Source organism: Primulina huaijiensis, chromosome 1 (genome assembly GCF_012295235.1).
Source record: "Primulina huaijiensis isolate GDHJ02 chromosome 1, ASM1229523v2, whole genome shotgun sequence".
NCBI lineage: Eukaryota > Viridiplantae > Streptophyta > Magnoliopsida > Lamiales > Gesneriaceae > Primulina > Primulina huaijiensis.
In genome coordinates, this window is record NC_133306.1 from 26,195,997 (window position 1) to 26,213,289 (window position 17,293).

General features: G+C 30.2%; 1 protein-coding gene across 6 annotated transcripts; it reads left to right on the top strand.

Moving 5' to 3' along the window:
• Positions 1-1,738: 1,738 nt before the first annotated feature.
• Positions 1,739-4,747, top strand: LOC140989847 (cyclin-P3-1). Of its 6 annotated transcripts, none has more exons than XM_073459342.1 (4): positions 1,739-2,051; positions 2,750-2,861; positions 3,337-3,762; positions 4,020-4,746. In XM_073459342.1, the coding sequence occupies exons 3-4, from the start codon at positions 3,362-3,364 to the stop codon at positions 4,273-4,275; spliced, it is 657 nt and encodes a 218-aa protein (XP_073315443.1). In that variant the 5' UTR covers positions 1,739-2,051; positions 2,750-2,861; positions 3,337-3,361; the 3' UTR covers positions 4,276-4,746. The 6 variants fall into 6 exon arrangements, with proteins under 6 accessions (XP_073315443.1, XP_073315451.1, XP_073315414.1 ...); XM_073459313.1 differs by having other exon boundaries at positions 1,740-2,051; positions 2,750-2,959; XM_073459350.1 differs by lacking the exon at positions 2,750-2,861 and having other exon boundaries at positions 3,310-3,762; positions 4,020-4,747.
• The last annotated feature ends 12,546 nt before the right edge of the window (positions 4,748-17,293 follow it).

Here is a 17,293-nt window from a genome sequence, read left to right on the forward strand (position 1 = left end):
CACTGCAATTCCCGCTGTTTGGATAAAGCGTTGTGGACTTCAGAAGCCCATATTGATGTTTTGGGCCCAAATAACTGGGCTTTAGCTCACTACAATAAGAAATTATACTTGGGAAGCAGTGGTTGAAGATTCACATTCATACATAGAAGTTGACCTTTGACCAAATACGAAGTTTATGTATTTTTCTTAATTATTTATTTATAGGTTTATCGAAATATAGAAAGATCCCGCTATATAATTTACATGAAATTTTAATTATTATATATACGAAGTGGGACAACTGATCTCTAAATAAGAAAATATGTATTTTTTTGTTATATTTTTCGATATAAATGTTAAAATTGATAATTTTTTAAAGTCTTATAATTAAATTTTGAACTCAAAATACGTGTTTGACTCAAAACCTTGATGTATATGAACTATATGTCACCGACGAGACATCCAATTGGTTTGGTGATTTATATTCAACAAGTGATCAAAACTTTATTTCCATTAAAATGTGAATTATGTTCTTAAATTTCAATCCATTCCTTTGTTTGGTGCACACGTATTACTACACCTTCAATGGTTGTCCGAATATGCAAACCTCAACTAATTAATGGGGATCTAATCAATATCCACTTGATTAAATGCTAATATAAATGTAAATTGTGTATTCCGTATAGTCCACATGCGAGAAATTACTTTTTCTTTTTTTTTCTCTTGAAAACATTAGATATATAAATTTGACAATATTGATCAACAGACCAATTATAGTCTTCGGTTTGATGTCAAAAACCTAGAAGAAACTTGAGTTGCTAGTTTTAACAAACCAGCCTATTTTTATATCTTTATTATTATATTATATTATAAAGTTTTAGTATTTTATAGAAACTGTATTTTTTAGACTTGGTTACACCAATGTCGAATTTTATATATAATTTTGAAAATAATTATTGTTAATTAACAATTTATGGACGAAAATGTAAAAAAAATATCTTCTTTCAAATTTTATTCCACTAATGATTACTAACATCAAAATTTCTCGACTTCCATTCTATATAATCTTTATTTCTTTAAATCTCTTTTTTTTTTTAAATATACTAACACTAAAAACTTTTATCTTATTCATTCGTTTATTTTTCTAAAAACAACAATATTCATGTATTATACTATACAGACATGACAAGTACTTAGTTGCTAGTAATAACAATGATAAATATTGTGATGAACAATCCACCACCTAAACATAACAAAATTAAAGTTTAGTTCATAAATGTCAGTTGAGTTCAACCTATCACGATTATCTAATTAATTCATTATACTAGTTACTCTGCAAATGTGATACGTGTGTATACAGTATTTTTTATCATTATCGATGGACTAAAGTGAAATTTGGAAAATTATTGAAGGATTAAATTGATATGTGAATTGTTGAAATAAAAAAATAAAAATAAAAGAGTGTGTTGAAATTTTTTTAAAAAAAAAACAAAAATGTAATATTAGTATCATATAAAGGTAAAATTGGAAGAAAAATTTGATATTTTTCTAAAATGATTATTATCATGTTATCAATTTTAATAAAATAGAATAAATATAACTCGAATACAGAGAATCTCTTTTTTTTTTTTAATTCTGTGTCACAAACAAAAGAAAATAAAAGAGAAAAACTATATTTTTTAACGTGAAGAAAATACATCCGGGACCCACGGCCACGCCGCACCGCAATGGAACTAATTAGACCGCCGACAAAATCACCCATAATTCTTTTCCTGTCATGTAGTTTATTCTTTATAATTTTTTTATTATTATTCTGTGTCTTAGAGCTTCCATGTGAAGTGTTTTATACTTGAATAAAGCTGGATCTGTTCCTCAAAAATGTATACACACAACTATACGCAATTTATTACTTGTTCATTGAACGAATCTACCTTCCAGACCAGTGGATAAAGTGGTACAAAGGTGGATGCTTTAAGGTGTAAATCATTCAAGAACATTGAGAATCTGCGTCAGAAAAATTTTCTGATGTTGAATACCGAAATCGAAGATTGAAGTTGCAGATCTTGTAAGAGGTTCGTGTGAGCTCTCCTGCATTTTCTTCAATCTTTTTGGAAATCATTTTGTTTTTTTCTCTTACTGGGTTATTTGGTTGAGTTGGGTTTATTATTTTCATGGAGGAAAAGCGGATTTTGCTGATTTTTGTAGGTCTACTTGAATTGGGAAATTTTGTCTAAAGCTTTTAATTAAATTTCTGGTTTTTCGGAGGCATTTTCTTGTCGTGTAAAAGAGGAAGGAGATGAGAAAAGATTGTTCTTTACTTCTTTTGTTTTTTTCTTTACTGTTTTCTTTTCCCTTTAGTTTTATGTGTTTACTGATTCTCTAGGCCTCTTTGTAGGTCTTGAGAAATGGGCGATTTTGCCTGAAGCTTTTAATAGATTTCTGTTTTCTTGGAGGCCCTTTCTTGTTTGGTAAAAAAGAGGATTGAGATGAGAAAAGATTGTGCTTTTATTTGTGCTTCATTGTTTCTTTCTCTAATTTTATGTGAAATGATTATTTATGGCCTTGTAAGTTAGTTGTACGGGAAAAGCTTCTTACTGTGTGTTGGATCTACTAATTTGCATCTTTTTGTACTTATGTTAGTTTCTTGTTCATGCAAATTTTTCTTTTCAGTGTGAACATCTGTGAGATTTAGAGCTTGATTACGCCTATGGCTATCAGTTGATTTAAGGAGTAACATTCTTGTTTTAATGTCGGACCTATGAACTTTTAGGAGTAGAAAGCGACTTGGTATGTTTCGTGGCACAGAACTTACGTTTTCATGAAAAAGTACGAGTCAGGCAAGGGCCATGGTCGTTCCTCTATCTGAATTAACTCTGGCCAATGTAAGCTAAGCTATTGATGGAACAATTGACAGCAGCTGATATCTTTCGGGCGGAGCTTTTATCCCTCAAATGCGGTGTTGATTGTGTTACCACTCGTGGTTTGGCCCAAACCGTGTAGTTGTCTACAATTATTCAATTTCTGGAGCTTAGTAACCTCAAAATTATTGCATAGTTATCAAATCTCGATTTTGTTCATGATATGCATATGGCACAAATCATTCTTGACTATCTTCTGGAGTTTAACTTGTTTCGTAAGTATTAAATAAGAATCTATTCAATATGGTCATTCACTGAGCCGTATACCCATTCTATTCTTTCCACTTAAGTTATTCCCTGGCAGATCTAAAATTGTATTCAACCCATGTCCCTTATTAATTTTTTGATTTAATTTGGTTATCTAATCTATCTGTGAGACTGTTCATTAATTTTGCAAATCTGGTGCTGGCAGACGCTGATTGGTTTCTCTTTTCTTCAGCGTGTACACGAACTAGTTCCAGGAAATGGGAGCTTTGGTTTTTGAAACAGAGACTGTTTTCTCAGATGATGATGCAATATTAGGGCTTAAGGACTCGAACAAGGACAATCGAGGAAATCCCCGAGTTTTATCACTTCTTTCAATGTTCTTGGAGAGATCCATCCAGAAAAATGAAAGAATACTTGAAACCACTCAGGTTAAAGATGTTATAACCATCTTTCACGGTCTAAGAGCCCCTTCTCTAAGCATTCAACAATATATTGATCGGATTTTTAAGTACTCCTGCTGCAGTCCTTCCTGCTTTGTTATTGCTCATATATATGTGGATAGATTTATTCAACGGACAAATTCACGCATAACTTCCCTCAATATCCACCGACTTTTAATAACCAGTATAATGGTGGCGGCAAAATTTATGGATGACGCGTAAGTTATTCAAAAGCAAATATTTTCATGTGGCTTCGTTTTTTCATGTTAAAAAATCTATTTGTATGCATCTTCTTATGCATCATCACTGCCAATTATTGATATCGGCAAACAGTCGTTCCTATGATTTTATGTTATGAGTTATTATTTTATGCATTCATGATTGAATCTACAAGTTTGTGTTTGGATCAAGTGCACTAAAACTATGTAAGCACATGTTTAAATTTGTAATATGACATATTCTAATCAACTTTCAGATTCTTCAATAATGCATACTATGCTCGTGTGGGAGGCGTGAGCACGACTGAAATGAACAAGTTAGAAAGAAGGTTCTTATTTGCTGTGGACTTCCGACTATATGTTAGCGTACAAACATTCGGGAAGTACTGTTCGGTTTTGAAAATAGAAGTGGGGGGAGTGGAAGTCATTGAACGCCCGATCCAAGCATGTGGGGTGAAAGATAGCTGGGGAAATAAAGACGACTCCTCTCATTCTCGGTCGATTGCTAGATGAAGATTTGCCCGAGGTTGGATTATCTCTATACAATTGATGACATCAAGAAAGCAAGTCAAATGCGAAACTACTACTTCTTATTATCCTAAGAGGTCAAGTGTTGTGATCATATGTAAGTTTCTGTATGGTGTCCGGTGTCCATTCTTTGTTGTTGTATGGGTAATAGATTGTTTGATAGGTTCTGTCATGTTATTTTATTTTAAATGATTTTGCTCCTCGCCTTAAGGTGTTACAATTTGGGTAAAGTTCTTTCAAAAATCTGAACTCCATATATATCTTATGATCCAAACATTAAAAACCCTCAAAAGTCTTGATATGCATTTATTTGTTCAAAATACATCAACCCTTATCACTGCCAACCAAACATTATTTTTGACTCGATCAATTCTTGCTATGCCCGGCAACTTGTTAGGCACCGGACATTGCACTATTTTCGACTCGCTTCTTACTATGCCTGGCAACACCTGGGGCATTAAGAGGAGCGTATCGGGCCGTCGGGTGTTCGCGTCGTACTGTGTAATATATCCGTAAGTGAAGTTTCGATATACCATAGGTTGAAACATGTTTGCTATTGTGTTCATTATATTTATAGGCCATCATGCTGATAAAAGGTACCTGAATATTATTTGACTGACTGATTTATGACTGCCCAAACGTGATAAACCAAATTTGAAATAAAATGCGTTGACTGAATAACCCTACAGGTATCATATATGTTCTGAAGTCTACAGAGAAACATTATTGCTTCTTTTTTTTTTTTTTCACTACTGTAGGCCCAATCTATTTAACGGGCTTAGCGTACAAAGGTTGTATGAAGTAGTGGGCTCTCAATGGGCTGATGCAGATTATTTAATCGTCCCTCGAAGGTAATTTTAAATACATGTTTATAAAACGAAAGAAAAGATATAATTATATTTTCAATTATAATTTAATCAAAAAGTTTTCCAAAATCGTCGAATTCTAACCATTACCTAGATTTGACTAGTGATTCATAGAACATATTTTATCAATTTAATACATAAAATAATCCCCCACCCCCACAAAAAAAAATGAAAAAGAAAAATAATATTACATAGACATATTATTACTAAATTTATACACTTTAAATTAATTTTAGGATTTAAAGACAGAAAAGTACGATCAGAAAATACTTTATAAAAAATGTGTCCACAATTGAACTTAATTTTTGGAATTTTAAAAAACAAAACAAAAATACAATGTATGCAATATATTATGTTGTGTGCAATAATTGCCTCTGTTGAGTATAACAATCAAAACGTGGTGCTTGAACTGTTATATGGCTTAAAAGATTTGCAGTTTTACCAAAAAATTTACCTGATGGTAACAGTGAAACTCAAATCTTTTAAAGTGCACATCGGCTCAAGCACCATGGTTCGATCTTTCTTATTGCACTCAACATTCTCACTCCCAATAATCATACTCCTTGCAGTCAATGAGAATCAAACTTGTGACTTTATCTTAGATACCAATTTTAAGATTGAGTTTTTGTCGTTTTATCAAAAGCTATAGTCGGTGGTAACAGTGCAATTTAAATATTTTAAATAACACAGCAACTCAAACAATACAGTTCGATGTTCTTCCAAGAAAGATAATTATTATCCGCAAGAATAACTTTTATCAAACAAGAAAACGTTCGGTCCTACGTAATATATATAATTCTAGGTCCAAAAGAAGTGTCGGTGAAGCAGGAAGTTTCGTTGTAATATAATTCCCTAATACGGCCTTTGGAGTCAGCAACTGGTTATCTGCATTATTTGTAGCCCCTACCACCGCCCCTCGCACGGTGGCGCAACCACATTTTTCAATTGCTGCAAGTACAATAATATATATGATGGGGGCTCCCCTCGAGATGGGTGTCGGTAAACAATACTGAATAAATCCAATATTTCTTTTTCATGCATCGTGTAATTTTAAAATAGTAACAAAATATTATAAACAGAATAATATAGTTTTTTTTAATGAGAAAATTGCTTCGGAAAAAAAAAGAATGGGAAATTGGTTTGGTAAGTTGGTCTAGATTGAATTTTGATAATCATTGATCAAAATCAGATTTTATTTTTAGTGTTTTTCTCGTCATAATATATATCGGATATTACTGATATATTTTTCTTCATATTAGCATTCTAGTGAAATTAACTAAAAATGAAAAAAGAAGCCATATCAATATTCAAACAACTAATTTAACTATATAAATTACAAAAATCTAATCATGATGAAAATTATTATTTTTTAATTCCCCTTTAATTTTTTTTTTATGTTTAGTCGATCAAACCTTGGTAGGGGCCCCCTCTATGGATACACGGTGGGGGAAGCAAGATTTTCCCATAAAGAAGAAGCTTAATTATAATTTAAAAACTATAAAGTTTTATAGATAAAAGACTAACATAATCTATACTTCAGTTTTGTTAACCATAATTCACTTTATATATAAATATGATTAACGAATTTTTAAGTGTAAGTGATATCTCTCGAGATAAAATTATAGTTTTGTTAATCATGTTTCACTTTATTTTTTGATATAAAAATAATATTTTTTCATAAGTAACTCAAATAAGATATATGTCTCATAAAATTGACTCGTGAGACCGTGTTATAAAATTGACTCGTGTTAATTAATTACATCCCTTTACATTTCCCTTTTTGGATTTGCAATTATATGGGCAGAATCAAATAACAAAAAATAAAATATATATTTATTTTCTACATTGAATCATGTTATCGGATTTATTGGATAACATGATCATGATTCACATATATGATAGTCATTTTTTTTTTCAGACACATCATATCTGCGTCGTTCGTGTGTGTGTGTGTGTGTATGTATATATATATATATCATCTTAAAGGTAGGTATTAAATATATAGTAACAAACAGTCCGTGTACGTTTCTTGCATCGATACATGCAATCAATTTATCGCAGCGATTTTTAAAAAAGAAATCCTTTACACAAACGTAGAGTTGTAGGGGGTCAAGAGTCAACACGAATGTGTAATATTAATTTCCAACCCCCTCATTTCACCCTTGGTATAATCCATTACTCAATATTGTATAATATATATGTATGTATATATTAAAGGAGCGATTTAAGCAAGAAGGGAATTCCAAGGCATGATTCATGTGCTAACTTTAAACTTACAAACTCACTCCTTCACACCAACAACATTCTCTACCATTTATACAAAAGGGAATGATATCGATGTTGGAGGAAATCCATAAATCATAGAATCTATCATTCTAAATCTTTAAGAATTTGAATGAAAATTTAAGCAGAAATGTGCCTCAAGCTATAATTCTAAATTCTTTAGAACGTGTCTTGATCTTCCATCCTTGATAGAATCCTTTAGTTTTCTCTTTTGAACTAGTTTCTTAACGAGGAAGATAATAGGTAATGCGATAGAGCGTGATCTGAGGACCATGACCCATATATATAGATAATGTTTATCATTATCTTCTGATATTTCTGTTTTATCCCATTATAAAAATAGAAATTACATTTATGTCTCTACACATTAAAGGCCCACAATCTACCAGATACATTAAAGCTCAATAACCCGAAACCTTAGTCGATCACTTTATTTTGGACTTAATTTAATAGACAACTCAAAACGCATAATTATTCATATATAAACACATATAAATAAAATTGATCCAACAAGCGAGTCATGATTTGTTTATAAAAGTGCATTGAAATCCAATTCTAAGTTTTAAACGTTTTTTAAACTGTAATTCGTATAACAAACAAGATTACAACAGACCGCTAAACTAGTGCTATCCTTGCAACCACTCCCGATTGAAGCTTGACGATTCATATCTTCTCCCCTCTTTTGGATCAAATTTTCCAGCCAACATGGATGGACATGACTTTCACATATTTGATATACACACAAGAATTATAATAAATATTTATAAATTAGCTGCTAAAAAAATAAAATACATTTGATTTATAGGGCGACGAATCTACAATAATTGTGATGCACTCGTGAATCCGTGCAGAGGAATCAGGATCCGCCGTTCCCGCATGGTTTCCAAGTGTGTGTGTCTATATATATAATATTTCATACATGAAATTCAGCGAAGTTAAATTTTCTCGAGGGTTTCACATTTTTGAAATGACAAGAAAACATCTACTTTTGAGAAAACAAAAAGAAAGTGTAATTATTATTATGGTAAAATTTGTAAACTAATTGTAATAAAATTGGGAAACCATCCGCCATTAATAAGAGTGAGCACTCGCAATCACGGAGAGAAATTATTAAATGGGCCATTAAGAGTGGGACTTTATAGATAGCTGGGCGATTCAGTGCTATGTGCATTAATTCACAGCAATTAGAGAAATGTACATTAATAATCTCATCAACCAGATATCACCTTGTCCTTATTAATCAAATTTAATATTATTTTTCAAGAATTATATATATATTTTTCTAATATATGAATTATCTAATCCGCCGATGAGGCCTTGGGCCAATTGGTTGTTAAGATTGATGTTTGGAGACTTGTTGGTTTCAGGTTTGAGTTTCACTGATTGCGGGTAGTTTTCTTAATTTATTTAAGTAGATTTAGTTTTGTTTCTTTTTTTTTTGTATTTTATTTTTTTGAGATAAGTATTTCTCGTGTCCACGTTCAAGTCTCGTCAATAATACGAACAATTACATTGTATCTTTTTAGTGTGAAACATTATGATTTTTGTATTCTAAAAAAATGAATTAATTAATTAATTAATCCGTTTTAACATTTGCTATATGTCTAACCTGATTAATGTTACACAAATATCAGGGACGTACAATTTGTTTTTATTTTCCAAAAAATATTTTTGATGCTGGTACGATATGATAGGTTGGGCATGGTAGGTCAGATTGACAGAGATTCCACACGTACGTATGTGAGACGCAAAATTTTAATGAATCGACCACAAGAAATAAATTTTATCCGTACAATGAAGAAATAAAAATCAACGTAGTAATCAAGTTGGTGTTCGAAGGAAATCTAATTAATTAATTGGGACTTAAAATTAATTATTTCCGTTCAAAATATATTGGCGAAAACAATTTTTACCTTTTTTTATCTCGATAAAGTTCGTAAAAGTTTGAAAATTATTATTTGGAGATTAGATTCCAAAATATCCCTAAAAGAGTTTGTGTTTTATCTGTATGATACATCAAATAAAAAAATAAGGAAACTTCTCTAGAATTAAAACAAAAATTGAAAATTTTTTGGAAGCCTTTTTTAAAAATTTATTAATTGTGTCCATCACCGTTTTCCAATTCTAACTTTTTTTTAAAAAAAATATTAGTTAAAAGACTACTCCATTCATGCTATTTTCATTTTATTCCCTCTTGATTTCATTTAATGATCTTTTTATTTTAGTTATGTGAGTGTGTGTGTCTATATATATATATATATATTTGGAAAAAATAACAAAAGCTGCTATGGCAAATATATTTGCCGATCAAAAAATATGAATTTTATTGTAAATATTGATAAAATTGACATATATCATCAATAAATATGGATGAAATTGTTTTACAAAATACTTACTTCTATATATATATATATATGTTGGAAAAAATAACAAAAGCTGCTATCGAATGCCGATCAAAAAATATGAATTTTATTATAAATATGGACAAAATTGACATATATCATTAATAAATATGGATGAAATTGTTTTACAAAGTAATTACTTCTATATATATATGTGTGTATCTCTATACGTGTTGTCTAGATTCATTTATTTTATGGGCACACGGGATTTAATATAGAGATATTTGGTATCCAAAAAGCTGGCAATATCAAGATCACAGCTATGTATAAGTACAAATAAATATATTGATATGGCGTGGGATGTCGTGCATGATTTGTTTATTCGAGAAATTGACGTTCAGTACTCAATCGTCGATTTTTTTTGTGTTCAATCTCTGAGTACTTTTTTAGTACCATATTTCCACATGAAGTGTACCACATTTTGTATGACATAGTATCACAATTTTGTGGGCAGAGATTGAACCCAAAGAAATATTTTGATTGGGGATTTTTCACCAACTTTCCCTTGTTTATTATTTGATCATTGAAATAATTATATATATTCTAAAAATAAGTGGTCATTAAGTAAATGTAATAATGAATATTACTGTTTCTATTTTATTAATGTAATATATTTGAATTTAAAATACTTCGAGTAACTAATTTCATTTAAATTTATAANTATATGAAGTAGGGAGTAGAAGGAAAGAATTTGGTCAAATTGGTACTGAATACCAACTCTCCCTTATTTAAATGAGTAGTAAACGATATGACACGATCAATATCATTAAATTTTTTTTTTAGAGATATTGCATTTTATTGGAAAATTTTATATATGAGAGTAATTTAATTGTGTTTTTCACGTTATTTAATAAGAATAAAATAGTTGTTTTATAATTAACTTATAACCCTGGATATTTAAAACTTAGTTTTCATTGTATATTATTTTACAGAGTCATGAATTTAAAATTCTAGTTAGTTTATTCTTGTCCGTCTCTTTTCTCTTTTGTACCGTATAATGTAACACGGTGTAAGAAAGAACTTAATTCCGTTGGAGAAAGTTTAATATTATATATGTATATTCACGACTAAAGTTATATATGATTATGAAAATATTTTTTAAAAAGAAAAAAGATTAAAAACATTAACCACAGTACTTGCCTGTAAAATAAGTATGTAATTGAAGTTTATTTAATTAATTAATATTTGGCAGTTGATTAGTGGGAGAGAGTTGCACGTGTGCACGATCTGGAAACAAGGCGAAACGGGTGAGAAAGGGTGCGTAAATATGTTGTCTGCTGCCACCAAATTTAATATCTTCTTTGGCTTTGGTTTTCGGCGTGTGACCAATTAAACCATAGTTTAATATATTTTTTTACTCTATTTTCCCACTATGATTTATTTATATATGTATCCATGAACATGTTGAGAAGGCCCTCACAAGCCCGAATAAAAGAGGAGTGTTGGTGTTAAGTTGGTGATAGTATAGCACCGTAAAAAAAATATCGTTGTTGGTGTTAGGTACGTGACAGCAAACCACCTATTATGTTACACATCTTCACATAGAACATTAGGTAGTCGCCCGCTTTAAGGGATGAGTTTCACCTATGCGTGTAGTGTCAAATGAGCTTCGCCCGTTGCAGCGGTGCCCGGTTGCGATGATAAATAGACAAGGGTCCTCGCACATTACTGTACGAAGACGAGTAAAGAAGCTAGTTCATACTAAGATTAGGAATATTAGATTATCCTCTTAGAACATATGAACAATAGAGTTATTGGATATAATGCAAAAAATAAAGGTAAACCTAACTTGTCTTCAAGAGACAAATTGGATGGGAAACAAGGTTAAAGAATTAGGAGAATGTTTCAAACTTTTCTATTCAAGAACAGATAAAACTAGAAATTGAGGGGGATAGTGCTGATAAAGCTTTTAGGAATGCAGTTGTTGCAATTATGAGGTTTGGAGATATGATTATGAGTATAATTTTAGCCTTAACCAAATATCGGTCATATCATTAGAGCATATACACCATAAATGGAATTAGATTCTGAGACTAAGAAATATTTTTGGGACACTCTAAGAGATGTAGTTAGTAGAATCCTTGTGAAGAAAAGATCTTAGGCGGATATTTAAATGGAAATGTAGATAAGAATATAGTTGGGTATGAGAGGGTCTATAAAGGTCAAGACTTTATGGTTCAAAATAACACGAGTTTCTTTTCTAGATCTTGCCTTAGCTAGTGATATTGGGATAATAAACAGTTTCTATAAAAAGATGGAGATTATGGATGAGAAATCCTAGAGTGTGAAGTTTTTTGTTATTTAGGATCTATTTTATAAAATACCGATGACATTATATATGATATAAACCATATGATTAAAGCGGAGTTGATGAAATGGTGAATGAATGACATTGAGAGACTTATGTGATAGAAAAATGTGTGTGAGATCGAAAAGAAAACGTTACATGACTAATGTTCGACAAGCTATGATTTACAGCTCTAAGTACTGGACAACTATAGGACTACATATGGATGAGATGACCGTAGAGATGCGTTTATTAAGATAGATGTGTGGCAAAATGCGCATTGCTATAATTAGGAATGAAATTATTGTAAGCTATTTAGATATAGCCCCACAGAGGATAAGATTCGAAATAGACTTCTAACATGATTTGGTAAAATTAAAAGGAGACCAAACATGGTCCCAAATTTGACAAATCTTAGATTGATAGGTTAATGGAACAAGTAGAAGGATGGATAAGTTATTAAAAACTTAGATAAAAGTTGTTAAGAAAGATATCTTAAATCTTATTTAAAATATTAGGTGTGAAAAAATTGTTTAATTTAGAAAATTAGTATCCATATAACATCCAATAATAGTCCAGAAACTGTGAATCTGGCTCAGTTTTGTACCTGGATGGGGTTGGTCAACTCTTTATTTCTTGAGCAACAAAAGAACAATTGGCCATCCCTCGCACTAACGTTTGTTCCATTTTAGATCTACTAGTTTTGAGATGTCTTATTTATGGAACTCACAATAAATGTTTAGTAGATACAATATTGTCGAGAAATTTACCAGAGCTTCATATTTCCTCGAGAATTTGAGTCTCAGTCGTGGAAGACAGTCGGCGACATTTCAATGGTCTGATTCCCCAATGTCCGAGATGCTCTAACTATTCACTTATTGGAGTATCATACGCAAAAGTCCATCTTGTTGGACATCTATTTTTTAAAAAAAAGATTAATATAATTTGTAATTAGCTAATTTATGGTGTAATTTAATTAAATCCACATTCCTTCCTTCGTATTAAATGCTTGTACATTGATTGATCGTTATATTAATGTATTGTCAGTCCAATATAAGCGATTCTTTTTATTTTTCTTAGGGTAAATAAATAAAGCATGGTTCATAATGAATTCGGTCCAAATAAAAAACGGAAAATGTCACCATAGTGGGTCGGTTGTTCACGAATTTATAGTTCGACGACAAAAATGTGTCGATTAATTATTTAAACTTTTAGTATGCGTCAGGATAATGTCTTCTATTAAATTAATTATTCAATATAACCAAATATCGCCGCTTTGTTGATCTTAAATAGATTAAAAAGCGACATACACAAAAGTAAGGAAACCATTAAAAAAAATCCACAAAATGTTTATCTCGTCACATTATTGGAGGATAAATTTTAATTTTTTTTAAATTTAATGGGAAATTTTAAATTTATTTATTTTTAAAAATATTTTCTAAATTTTTTTATATATATACATACAAAAAGTGGTAGGGGACACAAATGTTTCAAGCCACACACGTTATGCACTCCACCGCGTACATTGCATCTCATTACTTGAAACCTGCATGTTACTTTTTATATTACTATATTTCGTTTATAAATATAAAAAATCGCATGTAATTTTGATAAGAAAAATAATGAATTTATCTTTCTAAATTAAATTGATTTATCATTTCATTAAAATATTTTTTCCACAAATAAACATTACATATGATTTATTTCTACGTATGATGCGAGCCTTACGCCTGGCGATATTTCGCCTCAAAATGAGCATAGGCAGGGTTAATTTGATCCTATCAAAATAATGACTAATTACTTTCTGCTTACTCGTAGTTTTAATTAGCTTTATTAATTGTATTTGATATCCCAAGATGGAACCATTAAGATCAAGCCCAAACTCCCGTCTCATCCCTAAAACAGATGGAGGGCCCACGACAGACTCATGTATTCTACTAGGTATTCTCCTATAAATATCAGGTTTGAGCGTACGATTCATTCATTCATTATATTATTTTTCAGCAGCACCATTAGCTTCTCTCCACTTATATCCTCATTCTCTGACTTGAGCTTCGGAGGAGCTACGTCGGGATACCCTCCCGGCCCCCTTCTAACATTTTTCTTATTGATTTCAGGCTCAGGGAAAATTTGAAGCCTACGTCTGGATTAGTGTCACTTACTGGAATCGGACCCTAATTTTTCATTGAGTATCAGTATTTCAACACGATTTTTTTTTCCAATAGATCAAACATAAAAATGTATATATAACTTAATTTCTATGATTTTGAGTTATTAATGAATAATTACATACTTTGTACTAATTTTTTTAATTAATATTTAAGTTCACTAAAAACAAACAAGAATACAAAAAATTTTATGCTTACATGTTGCGTACGCACGCATTTATTAAGCTACTTTAAATGTTTATTTTTTAAAATCATATGTTAAATAAGTACATTCAAGATTCCTAAATTGTTTATTATTATAGCAATGGCAAAAGGTTTACGCAAAGTAATTAATTATCATAATCAAAATTATCAATGTAAAAAAGGCATCTCAATTTACTGTTTTGTATGGTAGGAATGGAACATATTATTGAAAAAAACTTGGGTCTTAATCAAGCTAACACCTTTTTCTTTCCATATTATTAAACTAAAATCCACGTGATATTTTTAATTATGGCGTAGTATTCGAGGGTCCTAAGTAAATTTGGCTTTGAGAATACATGTTCTTCGTTAAAGAGAGAACTGAGAAGGAAATCCCACGTCTATAAAGAAATTAAATTAAAATTTAAATCGTAAAACCTATTTTTTATTTTCCCATGTATTGTAGAATATTTTAAGTTAAATATCTATATTTATATCTAGTTATGTTCTTCATTTAATTGTTGGAGAGAGTAATACTATGCTAACCACAAAAAGTTGATAAATAAACATATTATTCAAATCTCGTTAATTTTGTTGTTTAAATTTTATAGATTAGCCAACAAATACTAGATAAATTGACCTCAAGTAATAGTTAAATCTCAAATCCCTCAAATTGTTTAAGGTAAATTTAATTCAAATTCTATAAAAATATGATGTATAAAGCAAAATTGGTGATCTCAAGATGTCTTCTTACTTTTGTCTGTGGGTTTGCTAGTCGATATTACAAAAGATTATGTGTAAATCTCTAGACAATTTAACCAAAATTTTGAAATATTCCGAGTGTCAATTTTGATCGATTCAATTTTTCTATCGTAGGAATAATAAACAAATAAAGCTTTTTGTAGCAGAAGAAACCCACCAAAAGAAAAAGGCTTCTACCTATATTATTTTTTAAAAACAAAAAATATTATTATTAGGATAGAGGGTTTGTGGCTAACCAAAAATTATAATTTAATATAATGGAACAAATAAAAAATTAAAATAGTCCAAACCACATTTTTCGTCGGTCTAGTAGCAGCATCAATTGTCGCTTTTCCAATAATTTTACCAATTTATAATTGATAAGAATGATATAATTCACAAGATTCAATTAAATTATAGTTAATCATAATTATATAACTTAAATATTTTTGTAGTTCAAACTAATGTACATGTATTTGAATTACATAAAACTAAATAGTATTGGACTATAATTTAATACACATGGGCAACGGCTCGCACATTGAGAAATGAAATGGTTTACTTAGAAGCAATTGGAGTTTTGCTATGATTGAATCATCGCTTTATTTAAAATTTACCTTTGACATGATCACTGTAAGCACTTTTAGCTTTCACTTTTAATAAGCCTTAAGTAATGATGATTAATAAGTGATTACAGAAAACTGGTTTTCGCCTTTCGGTAAGAGACATCCAAATTGCTAAAAAAAAAAAAAAGGAGTATATATCTTGTGGAACGGTTTCACGAATTTTTATATGTGAGACGAGTCAACACTACCGATATTCATAATAAAAAATAATACTCTTAGCATCAAAAGTAATAATTTTTCATTGATATCCCAAATAAGAGATCCGTCTCACAAAATACAACCCGTGAGACCTTATCACACAAATTTTTGATAAAAAAGACAAAGACCCACCGAAGTTAACATTTTGTAATTAAAACTTGTATGTTGATGATAACTAATTATTGTGGGATTGAATGAACTCTTTTTTCATACTTCACATGTCTCATATATTCACACTTGTTTGTATATGTATATATATTAAAAAAATTAGTGAAAAAAGCAAATTTTACCGATAAAATTCTCATTTTATTCTTGTTTAATGTGCGATTTAATATAAATAAATAAATGATCAAGACTTAAATTTCAAAAGAACAAGGCTACATATAGAAATGAAAGTAATAAAAAATTTTACGCCACAAATATAGTTATAAGACAAGTACAAGCGAACAAGATACATAAATATAATTATTATGGTTTCTTAATTTAATTGAATTTCGGAATGCACAGTGATGGATTAGGGGAAGTCACAATCTTGTCGGGTTCAGCTGAATTTTAAAAGAGCGAATTCAGAGAGCAGACGGTTTTTTTTATTTATTATTTATTATTTATCAACTGATTTGACCTCATAACGATAAAATTAAAACTACACACTTTACTGTTGGTAAACAATATCTATTGTCGAAAATGATTTTTTCATTTTAAATTTATGTTGATCAAAATGACATTAAACTAAATTGATTGATCGAACAATTCGACGATGTCTATTCACATATATATATATCAAACCTTAAATTAAAAGTTCTCAAATAAAATATCATTTTTACATAAAATTCATCTGGGGTATCGATCAAGTTCGAATATTTTGATTAACATTGTTACTTGATTAATGTAGATCAAGAAAAGATTTAGATATATTTATGAAATTTCCTCCACATTTATTTATAAACGACATTCGTTCGTTAAAACAATCATAATTTCTACATACAATAATACGTGCTTTAAATCAAACGAAAGTCATTTTTTAAAATTACTGTTAAAGCAGTATCGTAAATGTAAATGACCCGTAGACTATGTCGATTCAATACCCATATACAACGACCGATAGCGACACATTTTTTATGTATATGAAATCAATAATCCTCGTAGTCCTTCCCTAAACCCAGCATGGACAATATGCCCATTTTGTCAATCAATCAAGGGAATAACAAGTAAATTTAGCTGTGAGATTAATTGTTTTTGTAACATTAGCATA

What these genes read in the sequence shown, in the direction of transcription:
- LOC140989847 (XM_073459350.1), top strand. Translation starts at nt 3,362, where the DNA reads ATGGGAGCTTTGGTTTTTGAAACAGAGACTGTTTTCTCAGATGATGAT. An exon ending in GCAAAATTTATGGATGACGC is followed by an intron (nt 3,763 to 4,019) that starts GTAAGTTATTCA and finishes ATCAACTTTCAG; the next exon opens with ATTCTTCAATAATGCATACT.